Below are 20,407 nucleotides of genomic sequence, written 5' to 3'. Positions count from 1 at the left end.
GTGTGTGTATCATTAAGGGGAAAAGATACAAATTCACAGAAAGCTGTAGTAAATGGTGCATGCACAGCAGTCTGTACAAAATTCTGAAACTAAAAACAAAATAAATGGACGATTCCTAAAGCGTTGTTTCCGCTATGGAAACAAGCCAGAATCATTCAGAACACCAACATCCAGGGGAGAATTGCAGAAGTATCTCTGAGAGGCTTGATATTTGCTGCAGAAGAAATAGCTAGGATTGCAGTGCTTATCTGAGCAACCATTTCAGCAGAAATTGTTTGTGGGACTAGGAAGCTGAGCTTCCATGGAGAAAGGAGCAGGACCCCGAGTCTCCTCCGGTCACTGATTTGCATTAAGTTAGCAACTATGCACACACAAATTCCGAGCTGCTTCTCGGAGTTGTTCCTAAGCAAGTTGATTCAGTGGCAAGGAATGAAGGGGTGTGTGTGCGCTTGCTCATTTATATACCTTTGGTTTAAAACTGGTCTGGGATGGGGGAGGGTCACACCCCTGAAAAAGTCTGCAGAAGTGTTCACCCTGAATAACAAATGAAAGATTTTAAAATTATCTTCCCTGTTCCTGCAAACCTAATTTGCACCTAGCTTTCCTTGTTAGCTGACAGCAACAGAGCAGCTGTAACAACTAGGGACTGCCAACCATAAAGCTAAAGAGAAACGAGATGGAAAAACCCAGCCCTCACCTCCTGTTCCCTTTTGGAAGTTGTTCACTCTGTGATGGGACCATGATGCAGACAAAGGAAGATGCTCTGCCCTCTACACCACTTCCACTGGCACATCTGTGGCACAAGCCCTCATTGGTCATGATCCAATACAGGCAGGCACCTGTATCTACAGTTTCAGTTATCCATAGGTGCGGGAGGGGGCACCCTCCATGTGCCCATTAACATATTTTTGAAACTTATTGATGCAAAAAAGGTCTTGCTTAACAGGGTTACTATAAGAATACAAGCTATAAGCATTTAGACTATAAGGTTCAGGCAAAATTAACTTCTGTTTCCTGTTATCCTTGATCTAGTTTTATTCCCCAAGCGCCTAGGCTGCCAGGAGGCAGCTTGAACATCACCATAAGTTTGTATGCTTAAAGTGACCATGTTGAGCCAGACCATTTTTGCTTTGGTAAGTTTTAAGAACATGCTAATAGGCACATGGGGGGGGCAGGGACAGTGGAGACAGGTACACCCCTTATCTGCGGTTTCCGTATCAGTGGGGGGGGGGGGTCCATGGAACGGATTTCCCACTGATATGGGGGCACATCTATACTAAGAACGTACTCAACAAGCTGATGTGCACATTTATACTCTTTGTCCTGTTGGAGATTTGGGCTATAATGATGTTCTACTGTTGCGTCCTTTCACATTATTCAAAGTCCACAGTGTTTCTCATGTTCAGGCTCAATAGAATGGGAAATTTTGTGCTTATGATTCTTCAACACTGCTGCACACAAGTGCAGGTTACCTTTACTTGCGGGGAGGCCATATTCCTCTTAGGACCTCTTCCCCACCCTACTCACCAGCATGACTGTGATTGGCATCGCTGTCATCATCTTCAATCTGCAGGTCACTCTGGCAGCTCTCGGTGGTACTCAGCCCTCCTCCACCTCGCTCACTGCCCAGGCTGCTCTGGCTTTCTGACTGGATGTTCCCCAAAGCCCGACTGGTACTCCTGCTGGGGGTTCGGACAGCTTCACTGCTGGAAACTGTAAGAAAGCAGGGAAGACAGAGAGTTCTATTAACTCACACCCAAAATTATGCATTGATGGTTTGGTTCCTTAATAGGCAATACGTGAACATAAGAACATCAGAACAGCCCCACTGGATCAGGCCATAGGCCAGCTTCCTATATCTCACAGCGGCCCACCAAATGCCCCAGGGAGCACACCAGATAACAAGGGACCTGCTTCCTGGTGCCCTCCCTTGCATCTGGCCTTCTGACATAGCCCATTTCTAAAATCAGGAGGTTGTACATGCACGTCATGGCTTGTAAACCATAATGGATTTTTCCTCCAGAAACTTGTCCAATCCCCTTTTAAAGGCATCCAGGCCAGATGCCAGCACCACATCCTGTGGCAAGGAGTTCCACAGACCAACCACAAGCTGAGTAAAGAAATATTTTCTTTTGTCTGTCCTAACTCTCCCAACACTCAATTTTAGTGGATGTCCCCTGGTTCTGGTGTTATGTGAGAGTGTAAAGACCATCTCCCTATCCACTCTGTCCATCCCCTGCATAATTTTGTATGTCTCAATCATGTCCCCCCTGAGGCACCTCTTTTCTAGGCTGAAGAGGCCCAAATGCCGTAGCCTTTCCTCATAAGGAAGGTGCCCCAGCCCAGTAATCATCTTAGTCGTTCTCTTGGACAGCTCTCTTGGACGTGGACAGCGGGATAAAAGAAAAAAATAGCAGAAATCTACAGAAGGCACTGGTTTTTTATTCCATGTAATTACATAGTCCCAATTTGTTTCAGCTCAAGCAATGAAGGGGAAAAATGAATGTTAATATATAAATTATATAGATTTTAATAACTGTGCTTCTTATTGAATGGACCCTGCAAAACACATCTAAGAAAAATGTATATAAGAATGTGTCCATAAAACAGTCAATTCTTCTCTTAAAAATTACAAAAAATTAAGACTAGCCATTTAAGAAACCTTGTAAAGTGACTGAACAATGCCTCAGTATGCAACAGATTACAATCCACCATAATCTGATATATTCACAGAAGGTTATTTAAAAAGAGGGGACAGACAACATGATCTTATATTACAAGGATCCAACTAAAAACTAACTTCATTTACAACACTAAACTATCCTGGGTTCACACACACAGTACTTTTCCACATGCATTTCAAAAGGCTAGTGACAAAGCTCTGTATTTTTGTACAAGACTCTGAGACCATGCATAAAAATGGTGTTTTTCAGTGATTAGTTCTATAAGCCGCCTCCACCTCAAGATTTTTCAATCAACACATCCAGACCATCTCTTGAGCACTGTAATTCCGGGGGGGGGGGGGGAGTGCTCACATGAATTCACCCCATTTCTCTGCAAGTGTTCACACAAGCCGTTTTCCTCACCTGACTCAGCTCGGTGTTGCCTGATCTTTAAACCTTTTGATCCCATAGAAGAGGAACGGTGATCCAGACTGGATGAGCTGAATTCTGAATCACTCTCACTGTCGCTGGAAACCACTGTGAGAAAAGATGGGGGTGGGGGAGAATGGGAGTACACCCAGAAAGTTCAAGCACAGGCACAGAACAGGGTTGCCAAACAGAACCAAAGGACATTCCAATATTTTAAAGAGTCTAACAGCACAATCCTAGGCATATCTACTTGGAAGTAAGCCCCACTGAATTCAATGGGACTTGCTCTCTCAGGTAAGTGTGGACAGGATTACAAGCAAAATGTACCAAGGAGCTGCTGTAGCATTAGCAGCTACGAGACTGAGGTTCAAATCAGGACTTCCTCAGTTCAAATCTTGCCTCCGCCATAAATTCAGTAGCCTTAGGCAAGCCATTCCCTCTCAGCTTCAGTTCCCCAGCTACAATATGGGAGCAATACTGACGTTATACTCTCCCAAGGCAAGATCAGATGCCCTGAAATAAGGCAAGTGGCAACTAGAGACTGGAGTTGCCAAGAGACCATGTAGGAGTGTCATTAGAATTCCACTGCTAGAACTTGTAGCCGTACAACCTTCTCATTTCTGTCAACCCACAACCCCCCTTGATCTTTCTTGACTTGTGTGCAATCAAAATTGATGACACTCTTAGTGACTATTATTTTCCTCCTCTGTGTGTGTGTGTGTGTGTGTATTTTCAAACTAATCTACTTTTACCCCATTTTAGTGGAAGCCCAAGATTAGCCTAAAGCCTCCATTGAACAATTCCTCTTAACTGATCCATCAAGGACTCCAAAGAGTAAGGGGGGCAGACGTGCATCTCTCACTATCTTTGGAGGCTTTGGGTATCAATTCAGAGGAATAATTCAGTGAGACAGACTAACTCACCCACCGAAAGGAACTGAAGTGACTTCATAGCCCACCAAGGGATACCCCTTGCATTTGGCCCTTGACTCCGGCTATAGCAGTGGTATAAAAATGTGCACCGTGGCAAACACTGGGAACACCACAGGATGTTCCCAGCAGCCCCTTCTTCCCTGATCTCCCAAGTACCACCATCTTTGATCATTTGATATCTCTCATGTCCAAGATGGCAGCACCCAGGAGAGCTGGAAGAAGAGGCCACCACAAAAGAAGGGTTCAATTCAATTTCAAAAACCTTTGTTAGGAATAGAACAAAAGAAGGGTGCCATGATCACAGTAAGTTTGGAGACTGCTGAGCTATAGTGAAACACAATCCAGCCATTTGCCATGGCCAGAGCTCCAGGAACTATCCTCATTCCTTTTTCTTTCCTTCCCAGCTCTCCTCCTTTTGTCTTCTCTTCCTGCTACCATCAAATCCCCGGTTTTTCAGCCCCAGTTCCCCCAGGTTACTCTCCTGATTTCCCAACACCCCTTCTCCCTTCTTGTTTGACCATCACATACCCCTTTTCTCTTTTAAGACTTTGCTCTTCTCTCTGTACACAGCAACCTCTTACATTTACGGCCTAGTCATATGAATGGCACTGAATTGCTTTTATTTTGATTTCCCTCCCCTGCATTTATAAAATTACCTCCACGAGAAAAGTTGCTTTTCACCCTCACTTCCCTCCTAGCTGAACCACTAGCCACTTCAGAATCCCAGCACATGAGATTTCTTCATGTGTGCATGTTAACACGTATCTCAGAAGCACACATACATAAAGTTCAGAAATCATTTTCGAAAGTTTGGAAGAGATTATTTGGGTCACAATGGCCCTTTCTGATCCAAACTGCACTCACCTGCCCCTTCAGAAACGGTTGTAAGCCACAGAAGATAAAATTTGCAGTCACAACATTATCCATATAATTTTCTCCTCAACACAGCTAATAGCAAAGGGAGTGTTTAAATTGGAGTCAGTACAATAGATAAAGAGTTAAACCTCCCTTCCCTGCACTGCAGCCCTGATCCAACTTACTCCCTACAGCTGCTCTTTGAAAAAGACATCAAGAGTTCCAACCACAGAATTCCCATGTCATGTTGATTGTGGCCCCTCTCCCAAGAATCATCTGTCCTTTCAGCACCAGGAAAGGCCTTTTAACCTTTCATCTCTTTTGACTGCTGTGGAATTCACTGTTATTTCTCCAATGAGCTAAACATATATGATTGCAAACCCCACCCCACCCCCATCCTCACTGCTTAGGTCAAGACACGGCAACTAGCCCAAGGTTACCCAATGGGCTTCATGACTAAGTGTCCAATCCTGTCCATCTTCCCAGCACCAGTGCAACTGCAACGCAGCCCCAGGATAAGGGAACAAATGTTCTCATACCTTGAGGAGGCCTCTGTGACTGCCTCCCCACCACAGGATGCAGTGCTTGCCCCATTGGCACAACCGCACTGGCACTGGAAAATTAGATAGGATTAGGCTCTAAATGAGAATTTGAATCAGGGTCTCCTTGGCTCAAGTTCAATGCTCTAACCGTCAGCTGGTCCACCAGAGGGCAAAATGAAGCAAAATGAAAGAAGAAGCACTTTCTGGATTTGGGAGTTGATTTTGAAACTCTGAGCCTGGCTACCTGTGTGCTTGCTTCTGTGCCCCTGCAATATCTGTTCAGTGTTTCTGAAATACAGTATACAGATGACTGTTGCAAGGCCATCAATCAGCATTTTCCTTCTAAAGGAAAAATTGCCTTGAAAAAGCTACCCAAGCTACTCCCTAAAATCAGAGGGAGCACCCTCAAAGTATTGGCTATACTAGTTCAGAAATTTTTTTTTCTAATTTTGTGAAATGACTCCTGGAAATGCTTTGAAAATGTCAGTTCCTAAAATAAATTTTTGATTTGTTCTACCTCTTCCAACCAAATACAAAAGCTAAAATCTTCCGATCTCAATTCTCTTCATCAGTGTTTCTCAAACAGTGGGTCGGGACCCACTAGTTGCGTTGCAAGCCAATTTCAGGTGGGTCCCCATTAATTTCAATATATTATTTTTAATATATTAGACTTGATAGTATGTGACTGAATTTGGGGAAATTTTACAGACCTGTACTTTTAACAAGCTACTATGTATATTCTTTTAACAATGATAGTAAATGGGACTTACTCCTGGGTAAGTGTGGGTAGAATTGCAGCCTAGGATTGTTAAAACTCTTTCTGCTTGATGATGTCACTTCCGGTCATGACATCACTTCCTGTGAGTCCTGACAGATTCTCATTCTAAAAAAGTGGGTCCCAGTGCTAAATGTGTGAGAACCACTGCTCTAGAATTTGAAGAAATGCCTGTAACTCCAGTCTGAGTTTTTGTCCATTTTGACAGTTTTTCTTTTTTAGGAAACAATATAAAACCAAGAGTTGATTGTGCCAAACACAGGACTTATTAAACATGCTCCCCCTTCTCTGGTGTTTCTTGCAAACTCAACTTGAGAGGAAAGTGAGATATATAAAACAAGAAGCCTCAATTTCGCTGACACAAATCTAAGGGTGCTATTTGAATTGGTATATTGTTCCCACTTTACAGTGAAAAAATCTGCAAGCACTTCTGCTATTTAAACACCATGTGAAGAAGAAGAAAAAAACTAATTTAGCTGCCAGCTGTTTGATGGGGGATTGGTTCAGGCAGGGTGGGGGGAAAGCAAGAAAGAGAAAACTGTATTTTCCCTTTTAGTTACAGGCTGTTTAATAACTAATCGACAGCCCAGCTAGCTCCCATTATTCATCCAGGTTGAATTTGAACCCAGGTTAGCCGCAGAAGCTATTTTGAAGCTAGCTGTCCAGAACAGATAAAATGGGGAATTATTAAACCACAGGCAGATTTTATATATATATTATTTGTCAGCAACTACTAGGCCCATAGCCAGGGAGACAGACCAGGGACAGACTGCACTTGCTCCCGGTGTGGAAGGGACTGTCACTCCCGAATTGGCCTTTTCAGCCACACTAGACGCTGTTCCAGAACCACCATTCAGAGCGCGATACCATAGTCTTTCGAGACTGAAGGTTGCCAACTGCTGCTTACTATGCTAATTCCCAAAGAGCAAGCTGCCAAAGCAAACCGCTACTGTGTCATGAGAAATAAATTGATTTACAAACATTAAACTCACAGAGGAGGCTACCTGCTCGATCTTTCCATAGTTTGCTACTCTGGCCTCCTACCACTCAGCCTCTGCTAAGAGCAGGCAATTCCCAACACTGGGTGTGAAAGCAGCACACAATCGCTGTTTAATTAGCTGCCCATCACATCTCTGCATGAGTCACTGCTCTGAGTTTGCCCCATTTAATCAGGGGGCACATCCAGGTCAGTAACTTCTGGAGAAACACGGGAGTGGGGCTCGTTTCTCAGAGGGCAGTTCAATCATAATAAACACATGTTGCTTAACAGAGAGACAGACAATCATGAGCATAGCAAAACATCACTGAGATCATTGGTCCAAGAGGATAGGAGAAGTGGCAGTGCTGGGTTGGTGGATGGAGGTGGGAAGCTCTGTCAAGCCACCACCTGAGGCAATCACCTCAGTTGATCTCATGGATTGGCCAGCCCCGCTGCCAGCTTCCGAAAAGTCCCGTATTAATGATAAATCAAAATAAATATGAGGCAGGAAGGCTGGTATGCTCTACAAGGATAAGGGTACATCAAGCAGCAGACCCTATACAAATCCTTTCCAAGGTCAAAGACAGGTGGCCACTTACTGTGTAATGATTTAACAACGGTGTCCACTTAACAACATGATCAAGTTGTCCTCTGAGTCCATACAGATACCCAGGCTATCCAAGGAGCGACCCTAAAATCATTTGGTGAACTTATCCTGCCAAGTAGCTAGAGCAATGGTTCTCACACATTTAGCACCAGGGCCCACTGGGACAGAATGAGAATCTGTCGGGACCCACCGGAAGGGGTGTCATGACTGGAAGTGACATCATCAAGCAGGAAAATTTTTAACTATCCTAGGCTGAAATCCTACCCACACTTACCCAGGAGTAAGTTTCTTTTGCTATCATTGTTAAAAGAATATACATAATTTGTTAAAAGTACAGGTCTATAACATTTCCCCAAATGCAGTCACATATCATGGTAGCATCAAGTCTAATATATTAAAAATAAAATATTGAAATGAATGAGGACCCACCTGAAACTGTCCCGTGACCTACCTAGTGGGTCCCGACCCACAGTTTGAGAAACACTGAGCTAGAGAATTTGACAACAAAGGGGGTGCAGGTGTGGCAAAATGCAGTAACATAGTGTACTATCTCTTGCCTTATCTTCCCTTCCTCACATGGTGACGCAAAATTATATCACATTTAGAGCCCAATCTTATGCATGTCTACTCTGAAATAAGTCCTGTTATAGTCATTGGGGCTTACTCCCAAGTAAGTCTGGATAGGATTGCAGCCTTTATCAGAAAACCAGAGAGACCCAGAAGTGGTGGAATCGTCCCCTACACCTGACATGATGATATTAGGGTTATAGCCAACCATTTTTACCATGCATCTGCACTCCACTTGTGGCAAAATCCTAGTAAGTGAGCAGGTGTCTCTGGGATGAGAGTGAGCTCACACTGAGGTTACTTTGGTAATCTGAAAGAACCCCAAGACAAAGGCAAGAATTGACATGTACAGCCACAGTTAACTTTCCGTTTGGTAAACGGCAATCTGAGTTCATTCTCTGAAGTAGGGTAGCTTCCCACAACTCTGTTGCTCATTAGGGGTGATTACAGGCTACCACATGGACATTTACTACACTGTGCACATCATCACTTGGCTCACTGACTGTCTCTGTCATTCGTGTAGCAGGCAAGGAGAATTTTACCATTTTTCCTGCTTCCTTGAATTTCTGACATGGTGCAGAAGTGCAGTCAAGAGTCTCTTCACCACCTCAGGGTGAGAGGATGGACCCTCAAGGTCAGAGAATGGACTACTGAACTACCTAGGACTGTTGACACTCAGGCCTCTTCAGAGACAAAAGGAAGCAACATCACAGTCAAGTCTGGACTAGTCAAAGGCTCTGAATTAGACAGACCTACTTATAAATACTAAGAGTCTGACCTTCTGCCTTTGACTGCTCGAAAGAGTGGTGCAATTCTTGCATTTCAAGTTCCTAACAGACCAAACCCTGGTTTGAACACACAAACACATATGGTCTTGAATTGGCTATAACCACCCATTGGCCCGGCCCCAAAAGCACTTTGCAAAGCAATGAAGTCTTGCAGTATGCTGTCTTCCCCTCAGGAGTCAAAAAATGGTTGGCAACCTTCAGTCTCGAAAGACTATGGTATAAGCCTACAGCACCCGGTATTCTCAGGCGGTCTCCCATCCAAGTACTAACCAGGCCTGACCCTGCTTAGCTTCCGAGATCAGACAAGATCAGGCATGTGCAGGGTAACAGAGTCAAACATTCTGCCAAAGTGTGTACAGCATGAGCATTAAGCACCAGTACACATACACATTAAATCTGAGGATTTTTTTAAACTGGGTCCAGAGTTCTCTTATTGAAAACAGACGGTCCCTGCTGCCCCTATACACTGAGCTCCCATAGTGCCTCCTCTTCTCCTGGTCTCCCCAGTTGTTGGTCACAGTGGGAAACAGAACGGCTAGATGGGTCTTTGGTCTAATGCAGAAGGCCTCTTCTTATGCTTTGATACTTGGCCAAAATCCACATGTTGCCACACTGAGAGACAATCATGAGCATAGCAAAATATCACTGTCATCGTTGGCCCAGTGATAAATCAAGGAGAGGTTGAGGCCTAGAACATTAGTAGGGTTTCCCTGGCAACGGCTTGCTCATGGTAGGAAGCGACAAGGCACATTCGTATCTATGTGACTGCATGTAAGCACACACCTCCCACATTTAAAAAAAAAAAAAAGACCGCAGAAGGTCTTGACTACAACCTAAAGCCCCCACCCAACTCCATGTCCTCTTGGTGTGCCTGGAAAACAAACAGGACCCTGAGCAGCTGAGCAAGTGTACCAATGGTAGCAGCAGTGAAGACAGAAGAGTACCATGAAAAGAAACAGAAAACACTTGCTCAAAAGGGTGCATTTTCTACCATAGTTTTCTTTCTCCTTCTCATACCAGCAAAGAAGGCCACTTGTAGACAACATCAGGACCAGCTGGGACTCTAGCAGAGCCTGCTAGCTGGTGTAAAATAAGGCTTGCCCAAAATTTCCCAGCACTTGTGATGATGCACTAAACACCAGTATGCGAATGCCCACCAGTTGCAACCACTACTTCCCTTCCTGCTCCTTAGATTGAAACAGGAAGAGGGACGCTGAATGGATGTGTGAAGAGAGTGCTGGAGATGCTCTCCTCATTCTCTTTTTGAATTCAGGAAGCAGGAGGAAGGATGGAGGAGATGAACTCCTCCTGCTGAGGCATCTACCTCCATCTGCCTCATGAATGGGCTGGCCCTGTGCTCTGTTGCCCTGCTTTTGTGACAAGTTCTTGCAGAGGGTGGGAAGGAGGGGAGAGCGTTGCAGTTCTTGCAGTGAGCCTCTCAGCTGGGCTACATCCCACCTGGTTACATTTCGCTGGCTCCACCTGAACGGGCAACAAATGCTCCCATTAGATGGCTTTAGAAGGGGATTAGACACATTCAGGGAACTTTTCACAGGTATTTACCATGACGGCTAAATGTTCAAGGACAGCGAAGAAAAGCCCAAACAATGTTTGCACTGCTGAAACAGAGACGCCTGTGTTGGCTCGGTCATGTCGTGAGAGTGGATGATGGCCGGATTCCAAAGGATCTCCTCTATGGAGAACTCGTGCAAGGAAAGCGCCCTACAGGTAGACCACAGCTGCGATACAAGGACATCTGCAAGAGGGATCTGAAGGCCTTAGGAGTAGACCTCAACAGGTGGGAAACCCTGGCCTCTGCGCGGCCCACTTGGAGGCAGGCTGTGCAGCATGGCCTTTCCCAGTTTGAAGAGACGGCCAACAGAGTGAGGCAAAGAGGCAAAGAAGGAAGGCCCATAGCCAGAGAGACAGACCACGGACAGACTGCACTTGCTCCCAGTGTGGAAGGGATTGTCACTCCCGAATTGGCCTTTTCAGCCACACTAGACGCTGTTCCAGAACCACCATTCAGAGTGCGATACCAGAGTCTTTTGAGACTGAAGGTTGCCAACAGCAACTAAATGTTCAAAGACAGTATACCTGTAAGTACCAGATGTGGAAGTGAAACAGAAGCAGGATGCTGCACAGAGGCATATAGAGACATATAGGTTGGCTGCTGTTGAAACAGGATATTTGAGCCAAGGAATGAGGCAAGCAAGCTCAGGGTGCCAAACCTCATTGATTTGGACCAGAGCAGCAAAATGTTTAGATGGCAGGGTCTCCGGTGAGATTCACAGTGGCAACACACATACTTGGAAACCCTCTGCAGAGCTGCTGCCTGGTCCATTTCATCTTTAATGAAGCAACAACATTTCAATCTGAGCTGGGAGTGCTTTGTTGAAGAGTGGGCTTCAAAATGACCATCAGAAAAAAAACACACACTGCAATGACTCTGATGAGACCCAGCTAAATGCATCAGAATAAGCAGGCAACTGCCTTTTCCATCCCCCCCCTTCCCCTGACTGCAGAGATTTAATAAAACCAGAGGTATTGGGAGGGGCACTAGAGAGAGAGAGAGAGAGAGAAGGAAACCAGAAAGGACAGTTAATCCCTATACACAGCAAGAAATCAAAGAATACTAATTCCAACACACATTGATCTGGTAGAGCTGGTGGGGAGGGAGTGGAACCTGACTCACAAATTAAGAATTTCAGCTTAATAGTTGAAAACTATAGTTGAAAACTATTAATGGCAGCAGGTGATGGAGAGGAAAGAACAATGAGACAGTACAGAGTGGAGGTTCTGTGCTAAAAGAGGACAGTAACTCTTTCAGCTGAAAATATTTAATATTTGGTTCAATATTACTCGAGAAGGAATAAAACTTAAAGCCCACAGATGGTGACAGACCATCAATTTCATGGCTTTTATTCATTAACAATTCACAGGAAATGAGGGTCAGTAAATGTCTATAGCTAAATGGAACCTCTACGTACAGCAGCAATAGAAGTTCCTCTGAGTCCAATCACCCAATCCTATCCAAATTTCCAGGTAGGGTGTGCCAGTAGGGTGTGCGCTGTGCCCTGTGGTGGAAGGGCAGTCACTGGTACCTTCTCAAGGTAAGGGAACATGTGTTCCCTTACCACGGGGTTGCATTGTGGCTACACCAGAGCTGGAAAGTTGGATAGGATTGGCCCTAAGGCACCAAAATCAGTTACAATCTTCCAAAAAATTCCTGTTAGAAGTAGACAATTAGATTAGAAGAGTCCTTGGCTTTATCCAACAAAGCAATTCATTCAATGAAAATGGAAAAATTTGGAGTCAAGTCTCACCTTTGGTACATTTTTTCTTCTGGAATGGTCTTATTGTCAAGCCACTGTCTCTCAGCCTCAGTTCCTCAAGTGTAAAATGGAAAAGATGTCAACCTACCCTTGCCCCCAGTTCACCTCAGTCATTGTGGGATGGGAAAAAAGGAGAACCACATCAGTTGTTCACATCAGCTGTCCCTCATCTAACAGTAGCGACACAGGAAAGACTGACCTCTTCCCCTGGCCCAGGTGTAAGAGCGGTTTGCAGAAATGCCTTTGACCTCTAGCATTGGTGGGTCCACATGGTGAGGCCTCAGATGTGGCTCATTGAATTTACTGGTGCTTTTCAAGGGCAAGATGTACCTGGGGAGGCCTTTGTAGAACCAGGCGCCAGACCTCTTCCAAACCTAAATAATGAAAATAAAAGATCAAGACACTGAATGACTGTTCCTTGGCTTTTTTCTTTCAAACACTACAAGACCTTTTGTTGACCAGATGCGAGATGTTTTGCTCACACTGTCTACAGTTTCACAGAGGCTACTGAAATTCATATAAAGATCTTCAGGAATGCAGGGTTCTTGGCGAAGGCAAAGGAGCAAAGGCATGATTTGTTCAGTCAAAAGGCAGAGGACACAAAAGAGAGTGAGTGATCATGAGTGAGAATACAGCCAAACAGAAGCACTGAGTAAACTAGAGAGCCAGACAGCTATGCATGCAAATGGGACCCTGTAAATAGTGACACAATTAATACCACACCTGTTTTAAAAGTCCAAAAGAAGTCTGCTGTGATCAACTAGAACTATTTAGTTTGATTGCAAAGGTATCCAACTAAGATCTTATTAAAAAACTGCAGGTGGCAAGGAACACCCTAGAAGAGGCTTCCCCTCCTGAGCGAGAGAACACAGGGAACACCTCATCTAAAACTGATGCAAGCTGCAACCCCTTGCAGACATCAAAAACTATGAAAACTCTTGTTTTTCTTTTATGCAAATTTAAATTGATTGCATTCAATTGGCTAAAATGCATACAATTAATCAACTAAGATTTCTTTAATCAGGTGCCAGCTCTGATAAATACCAATGACTTGGCAGAGGTGGGCAGAGGGCAGAAATTATTGTAGAGTTGGTTGCTTGTTAATAGTCACCTGGTTGCACCAGAGTTGAAACAAGGTGTCCCCCTCCATCAGCCTAGCTGGCCTGGGACAAGCTGTTGACTCCTCTCCTATCAGAATTGCCTCCGACAGAGCCCACTTCACCTGAGCTTGCTTTTTTTCCTTTACTCTCTTGTCATGCAGCTATCAACTGCAAGTCATTAGTTCAGCTGTGCTCACTGGCAGAAAAGACAATATACTGTAAAAAACATACATATACATGATGAAATTGCACCCTATGCTCTCAAGCTCATTACCCTAACTTCCAACACTGTGGGGCCTAGCTACACGGGCAAGGAAAGACACCTCTCAAGAGGCACAGTGCAAACAGAAATTGATGCACATGAGGCAGCTACATAAACCTTAGGGAGAATGAGGAATGAACAAAGATGCACAGGCTTTTTTTGCTCTCAGGGCCAGCCCATTCATGAAGCCAACTGAGGCCAACATAAGGCTATTGCCTTTGGAAGGCAATTGGCTAAGGATGCACACTTCTGTCCATCTACCCCATCTCCAGTTCCTGCTGCCTGGATTCCATAAGGAACAGAGCAGAAGAGAGGGAAATGGTGGACTAGAAAGTTATACTTCAGTCCATCACTTCCCTCTCCTCCACTTCTGCTCTGTTCCCATGAGTGGGTGGAATTGGGGAGAAGGTGAGCTCCCTGAGACATCTGGTGGGCCACTGTGAGATACAGGAGGCTGGACTAGATGGGCTTTTGGCCTGATCCAGCCAGGCTTCTCTTATGTTCTTATAATGGCAAAGGCTGGTGTGCTGGCACATAAGGACAACAATATTTGGCCCTAAAATGCATGGGGCCAATCAAGTACTATGTTACTATAGCAATATTAAACACATTATAAGAAGCTGAGCAGATGCCTGTTAAGAAATTCACTTTAACAGGGACTCAAGCCGAGAGAGAGAGAGAGAGAGAGAGAGAGAGAGAGAGAGAGAGAGAGAGAGAGAATGCCGTGGCGATTACAGAGCAGAACAGCCAAACCCAACAAGGAAAATAAAGCATCATGCCTTCCTGTAAGAAGGAAGGCTGCCACATACCAATTTAGATTTTAATAGCAAGACTGTGATGAAGAGAACTTATTAAACTCATTTTAAAATATATAGCTTCGTACAAAATAAAAACAAAACAAAATCCTGAACCAAGGTAGGAGGGGATACGGGCAGCTATACAGAAAATGAAGCAATATTTTTTAAAAACCAAACACCAATTTTGTTTGTGCCTGCCAGCAAAGCTAATCATGAACTAATGCGGAGGCAACAAAGTGTTTTAACAAACAGAAGCTTTAGAAATATTTCTCAAGCCTCCAAGGGGCTTTTTCTGGGGCTGGCAAAGGGGGAATAAGAAGTTCGGAAAGCAGCATCCATTTTATCCTGGATGTGAAGCGTTTTTACAAGAACTCTTTGCAATGGGGTCACTGGAAAGACACAGAGATAAGGTTTGTCATTACAACAAGCAATGTATACCGCACACCAGAGCATTGCAAAGACCCATGGGGAGGGAGGGGGCTGTGCCAGCTCCATGCTTGGAGATGCATTGCATCCCTCCATATTCAATTACAGGGGGTCAGCTTTCTTATCTTTTGTGACGATCCCATTTTTACACAGGTCTATAGGGCGGGCCATTATTTGACTGAAATTGGCATGGGGGGGTGAAATCAGGCTTGTGGATTTTCTACCATAACACAGTCTCTGCTTCCCCCACAGTACTGTCAACGTTGGCCAGGCCAACTACTGTGAGAAGGGGAACACGCACAAATTGTGTCCCTACTGCAGCACAGTGTTTCACAAGAACTGCAGTAGAAGAGGCTGAGAATCTAAGCCAGGGGTCTCCAAACCCAAGCCCAGGGGCCAGATGCGGACCGCAGCAAGCCTCTTTCCAGTCCATGGCCAACCTCTTGTCCTCTGAAAGCCTCTGGCCCACTCAACTGAACATGACCAGAACTGTGCTCTGATTGTGTCTGGAGGGTGTTCTGAGGGCCAGAGAGGTTGAATGAATGAGCCCATTCATTCATTTATTCACTCATCTAAGTTCCATCTCGAATTCATTTATTTAAATTTTATATTTAAATTTTTTTCCTGGCCTTCAACACCACGCCAGATATTTGATGCGGCCCTCTGGCCAAAAAGTTTGGAGACCCCTGATCTAAGCTGCAAAAAATTGGAACTTCCACAGTCCAAAGCTTTCTTCTGCCACAAACTCACTTGATGGCCTTGAGCAAGCCACCTCTTCTCAGGCTCTGCTATCCAGCTGCCATATGGAGATAATCATACTTACCTTACAGGCTGTCAGAACAACATTGAGATAAGACACATGAAGCACTTTGTATACTCAGAGGGTGCTAGGCAAATGTCAAGTATTATCATTGCTTTTTTGAGTGAAGAGTGGAAACACATAGGAGAAAGGAGTGTGCTCCGGGAAATTATGCAGGCAAAACAAAACCTGCCTCCCCTGTGAACTCTGATGGGGAGAAGCACATTTTGCTCTGTTTTTCTACCAGAGTGCTGCCTTTTTGCTTTCAACCTCTGCAACTCAGCAGAAGTCACTGAGAGCACAGCCAGAACATCCAGGCTCCTTACTCATCAAGTCACCAGAACCAACTGTTCTTTCAGTCCCACTCAACAAACTGTTGATGACAGAGATTATGTGTTAAAGGATGCCCATTTGATGCTCAACTTCATTGACTGCTGCCAAATACAGGTGTGGAATGGATGTTTCTAGAAGGTGGGCAGAGATGCTCACTCAGTGGCTTTTAATGCTGTAAACTGAAGCATCTTCTACAATCGTTGATGGCTGGTGGCTATTTGTGGTTGGCAACCTTCAGTCTTGAAAGACTATGGTATAAGCCTACAGCACCCGGTATTCCCAGGCAGTCTCCCATCCAAGTACTAACCAGGCCTGACCCTGCTTAGCTTCCGAGAGATCATGAGCTACAACCAACCCTCGCAATCATGTTGCAGGAGTTAGACCAAGCAGCTGGGAGCTGCAACTTTGCCAGGAAAAAGGGAAGCAATTGAAGGTTTGCAGCTGGCTGGAAGGCAGGCAGGCTCTAAGGACAAGCTACATGTCTTGCAAGAAATCCATAACTGAATTTCTCAGTGTTTTTTCTTTTCCTAAAAGCAGATGAGAAAGATCATTTGATCAAAGCTGTGGTATGGGAGAGCGAGGTCATAAACCATTTCCCCCATGCCGATTACTCAGATCAGTTGTCTGTTAGACACACACCAAGGTGCTTTTGCGCAGAGGGAAAAACAGACACAAAACTAGTACATGTTTTACATAATACAGCATGTATTATGTAGATTAAGCAAATTTGCATGGTATCCTATTTTGGAATTATTTATTCTGGTTTTATTAATCACGGGGACTGGAAAAGAGCATGGAAAATCAACCTCAAACATCTGAAAACCTTATCCGGCAAGCCTGGTGTCTGAGAATTCACCAGGTGTTACACTTGCCCCCCCCTTCAAAGTTGTTCGGAAGTTGGATTCTGCCCCCAAGACTGCATTCTAAGCTTTCTGCAGTTCCACAGAAAAATGGCATACCATCAGGAACTTTTTGGGCCAGAAACATCTCTTTTGTCCTGTGATCGGATGCCTTGTGTGGCAAACTGCTAAAATGGCACCATCAGTACAGGAATAAAGGGCTCCTAGGCTTCAGACTGGCCCCACCTACACAGGCTGGTCATGAAAGCCTTTTGGAACAGGAAAGACCCAGGATTCTCAATTCTACATCAGTAAACTAACTTCCATGCTTCCAGGGTGCTCAAAATGAAGGGATGGGGATTCGTGACCTCAACCTTAGTGCCAAAACATGTATTTTTTTGCTACCTGTGACAACTCAAGTCATGTGTGAAGAACAAACTCATGACTTGGGGGTTTTACCCTAAAAATGAAAAGACTCAAATAGACTTAAAGACTCACTTTTTGTGTTGCTTGTGACTGTTTTGTGCGTGTGCTTGCTTTTTTCGCCGCTTCTGCAACTTGACTTGGTCCTTTAAAAGGCTCATTTCTGGAAAAGTCAAAGTGACTCGAAAAACTGCTCTGGATGAGTCACGATGTCCACCCATTATAACTCGTGGGTGACTCGAGTCAAGGGGAACAGAGACTTGGGACTCAACTCCAGGCTCAGCACTGTGACTCCAGCATATCAGCATATATGCAGCCAACAACATTGTCCTAACTGATGTCATGCATCTAGAGTGAACATTTTCTTATCATGCTTGCAGCAGCATACTTTACTGATGGCATCACAGGGCAATCGCTTCAACCTCCCCCCAAATAATCAGGTGGCAGCAGGACAATCAACATGAGTGGGCAAATTAAATGCACACCACTATTTCATTATGCAGTGGCTGCGCTTTGCAATCGCATCCTTTATACTAGGTAGACTTGATTTCTCCGCTTTTGCATTCCAGGACAAAGAAAATTACCAAGGCAATGGCCCTTCTGTCACGAGAAAGAGTGAAGCATCTGCCTCTGGTTGTAAATCTGGGCACCACTGAAGGGTCACTGATCGTCTTCAACAGGATTTTTTTGGGGGTGGAACAAAAATACCACCCCAACACATCATCCATTCGGTAGAACATTTGGATGGGGAGCTCAGTTTGCAAGCAGCTGAGGGGTGGCTTACTTTGGTAGCAGCATAAGGCTTTCTTCTTACTGTTAAAAAGCTCATTTTGTTTTTGGTCCCATAGATGGGAGTGGCAGCACTTCCCCTCAGCTGTCACATCCTGGCAGCCACCATTTTTCCTCATAAGGGCTGTCCTGTTAAATTTCCAGAGGAAAAATTGTGACCCTAATTGGCAGCCAACACCCTTTCCCAAAATGCTGAGAATTATGCTATGTCTGCTATCTTGCTCCTGCGGTTGAGGCACACTGAAGTAAACCATTGGGGGGGGGGGGGGGTTTGAAACCAAAGAACAGAATCAATCCATCTAGAAGGTGGTCTCCTCAAGTGGAGGATTGCTGAGGATGCCTCCTTTGTCACCCTCCTGTTTTGCCAGTGCTCACTGAATTTTAAAATGGAGAGAGGAACGGAGTGGGGAAAAATGGTGCATAAAAGCACCTTTCATTCATTTTCTCCTCCTATGTTCACTGAACAGGCGTGCGCCACTTAACAACGGGGATACGTTCTCTTATTCCCGTTGTTATATGATTAGGTCATTAAGCAAATATTCAGTCCAATCAAGAGTCTTTGTTGTGTAAACAGACAATCCCTGCCAGACACTAACAGGCTGCACAGGCTACTGGAGACAGACTGCCTCTTCTTTGCATTAAGAACCTCTTTGTTGTGTAAACAGACACCCTGCTGCAGGGAGGTCTCCTGCTATGAGAGACCTGATTGCCTCATTAAGAGCCTCTTGTGCTTTGACTACCTTCGTATATGCAGTCTGTCTTTAAGGGGAAGGTTGCTAAGCAGCGCATGCCTGTATTTGAAAAGGAGGAAGCAGAGGAGGAGAGAAGACAAGAGTGGTGAACTAGAGTGTCTCCCAACACTCTCCTTTTCTCCACTTCTACTTTCCTCCCCTCTTCCTTTTTAAATCCAGCAAACATAGGGGGAGGAGAAGCAGCTGCTGTTCTTTGTGGCTGCTGGCACACCACTGGGTAAGGGCAGGCAGGATTTGGCACCTGGCCTCTAGCACCAGAAGGTTTTGAGTCTCCACTGAGTGAGAGATTTGGTGTAAATTCTCTAATTTTCCATTCAGAAAATAATAAATGGGCCTCAACGATCAGAAGTCTCACCAAGAGAAGGAGGATTTTCCTTTCTCTGCTTCTCAAAGTCAGTGTGATCATTTGCAAACTCCAGCAGCTGGTGACAGAATGCCTCCTGTCCCTCAAATAAAAAAATGATTGCTCTGAAGATCAGAAAGCTAGGGTGGGGGAGACGTATGACTTTCCTGCTTGCAGGCTTCCCAGAGGCAGCTGGTGCACCATTGTGGGGAACAGGATGCTGAACTAGACAGGCCTTTGGCCTGATCCAGCAGGGCTTTTCTTAGGTTTCTTAACATTGCAGTAAATTCTCTACCTTGCACCAAATAAATAAATAAAAGCTATAAAAGACATGCACAAAGTTGCCTACAGAGCACGGTGTCGCTGAAGGTGCAACTATCGGAATAATCCTGCCCTAGACAGAGAAGACAAAATAAGCAAAAAAAAATTGTTTTGCCATTTCGAAAGGGGGAAAGGAGGGGAACAACCAAACAAGAAAGAAGAACTGAACAAATCTGATTTTCCGCATAATCTTCAGAGTCATTAGAACACGCCATGTGCTAAGCCGGGGGAACAGAATGACACGATAGGAACATTGCCCCTTGTTAGCAATTGTCATGGATCAAAGACAAGACTTCAACTCTGGAAGATCAGCAGCGCATTAGTTTAAAAGCACATAGAAATGCATTGCAACAGAAAGTGGCCCTAGAATTTTGGAAATTAGGGGTTGCTGGAGGGATGATCTGGGGTGATTTCAGGAATGGGGCAAAATTCTTAAAGTTTCAGGAAGACGGTTTATTGCTGATGGGGGCAACCAACACATGTCATTGGTAATTATTTAACATGGTGCTTGTGCAAGTGGTAGTAGAAGGAACACTAGAAGTGGCAGATTTTTTTTCCCCAATGACCAGCTCAAGCCACGTCAATGACCACATCAAGGAGCACTGGAAGCATCAGATTTTTTTCCCCAATGACCAACTCAGGCCACCCCAAACAATACTAAAAGCACAACACCACTTATACAGCACTCTGTGTGGGCAAATTATCTTGAATATAATAATAAATATATATTTTCTTGAATATAATCTATACA

General features: G+C 44.6%; 1 protein-coding gene and 1 pseudogene across 6 annotated transcripts in view; both read right to left on the bottom strand.

Annotated features, from left to right (window-relative positions):
• RPH3AL (rabphilin 3A like (without C2 domains)) overlaps window positions 1-20,407 on the bottom strand; it is a 174,246-nt gene that overhangs the window by 9,158 nt on the left and 144,681 nt on the right. For all 6 annotated transcript variants that reach the window (XM_066635643.1, XM_066635636.1, XM_066635640.1 and 3 more), the window contains 3 exons: window positions 12,672-12,846; window positions 3,087-3,200; window positions 1,528-1,713 (listed from right to left, as the gene is read on the bottom strand). In XM_066635643.1, the coding sequence (XP_066491740.1) occupies window positions 1,528-1,713; window positions 3,087-3,200; window positions 12,672-12,846 (475 nt within the window). The remainder of the gene's footprint in view (window positions 1-1,527; window positions 1,714-3,086; window positions 3,201-12,671; window positions 12,847-20,407) is intronic.
• Window positions 9,359-9,477, bottom strand: LOC136659726 (5S ribosomal RNA; annotated as a pseudogene).

The sequence above is a fragment of the Tiliqua scincoides genome, chromosome 8, assembly GCF_035046505.1.
Source record: "Tiliqua scincoides isolate rTilSci1 chromosome 8, rTilSci1.hap2, whole genome shotgun sequence".
Taxonomy (NCBI): Eukaryota; Metazoa; Chordata; class Lepidosauria; order Squamata; family Scincidae; genus Tiliqua; species Tiliqua scincoides.
This window is presented reverse-complemented; position numbering and strand designations above follow the sequence as displayed.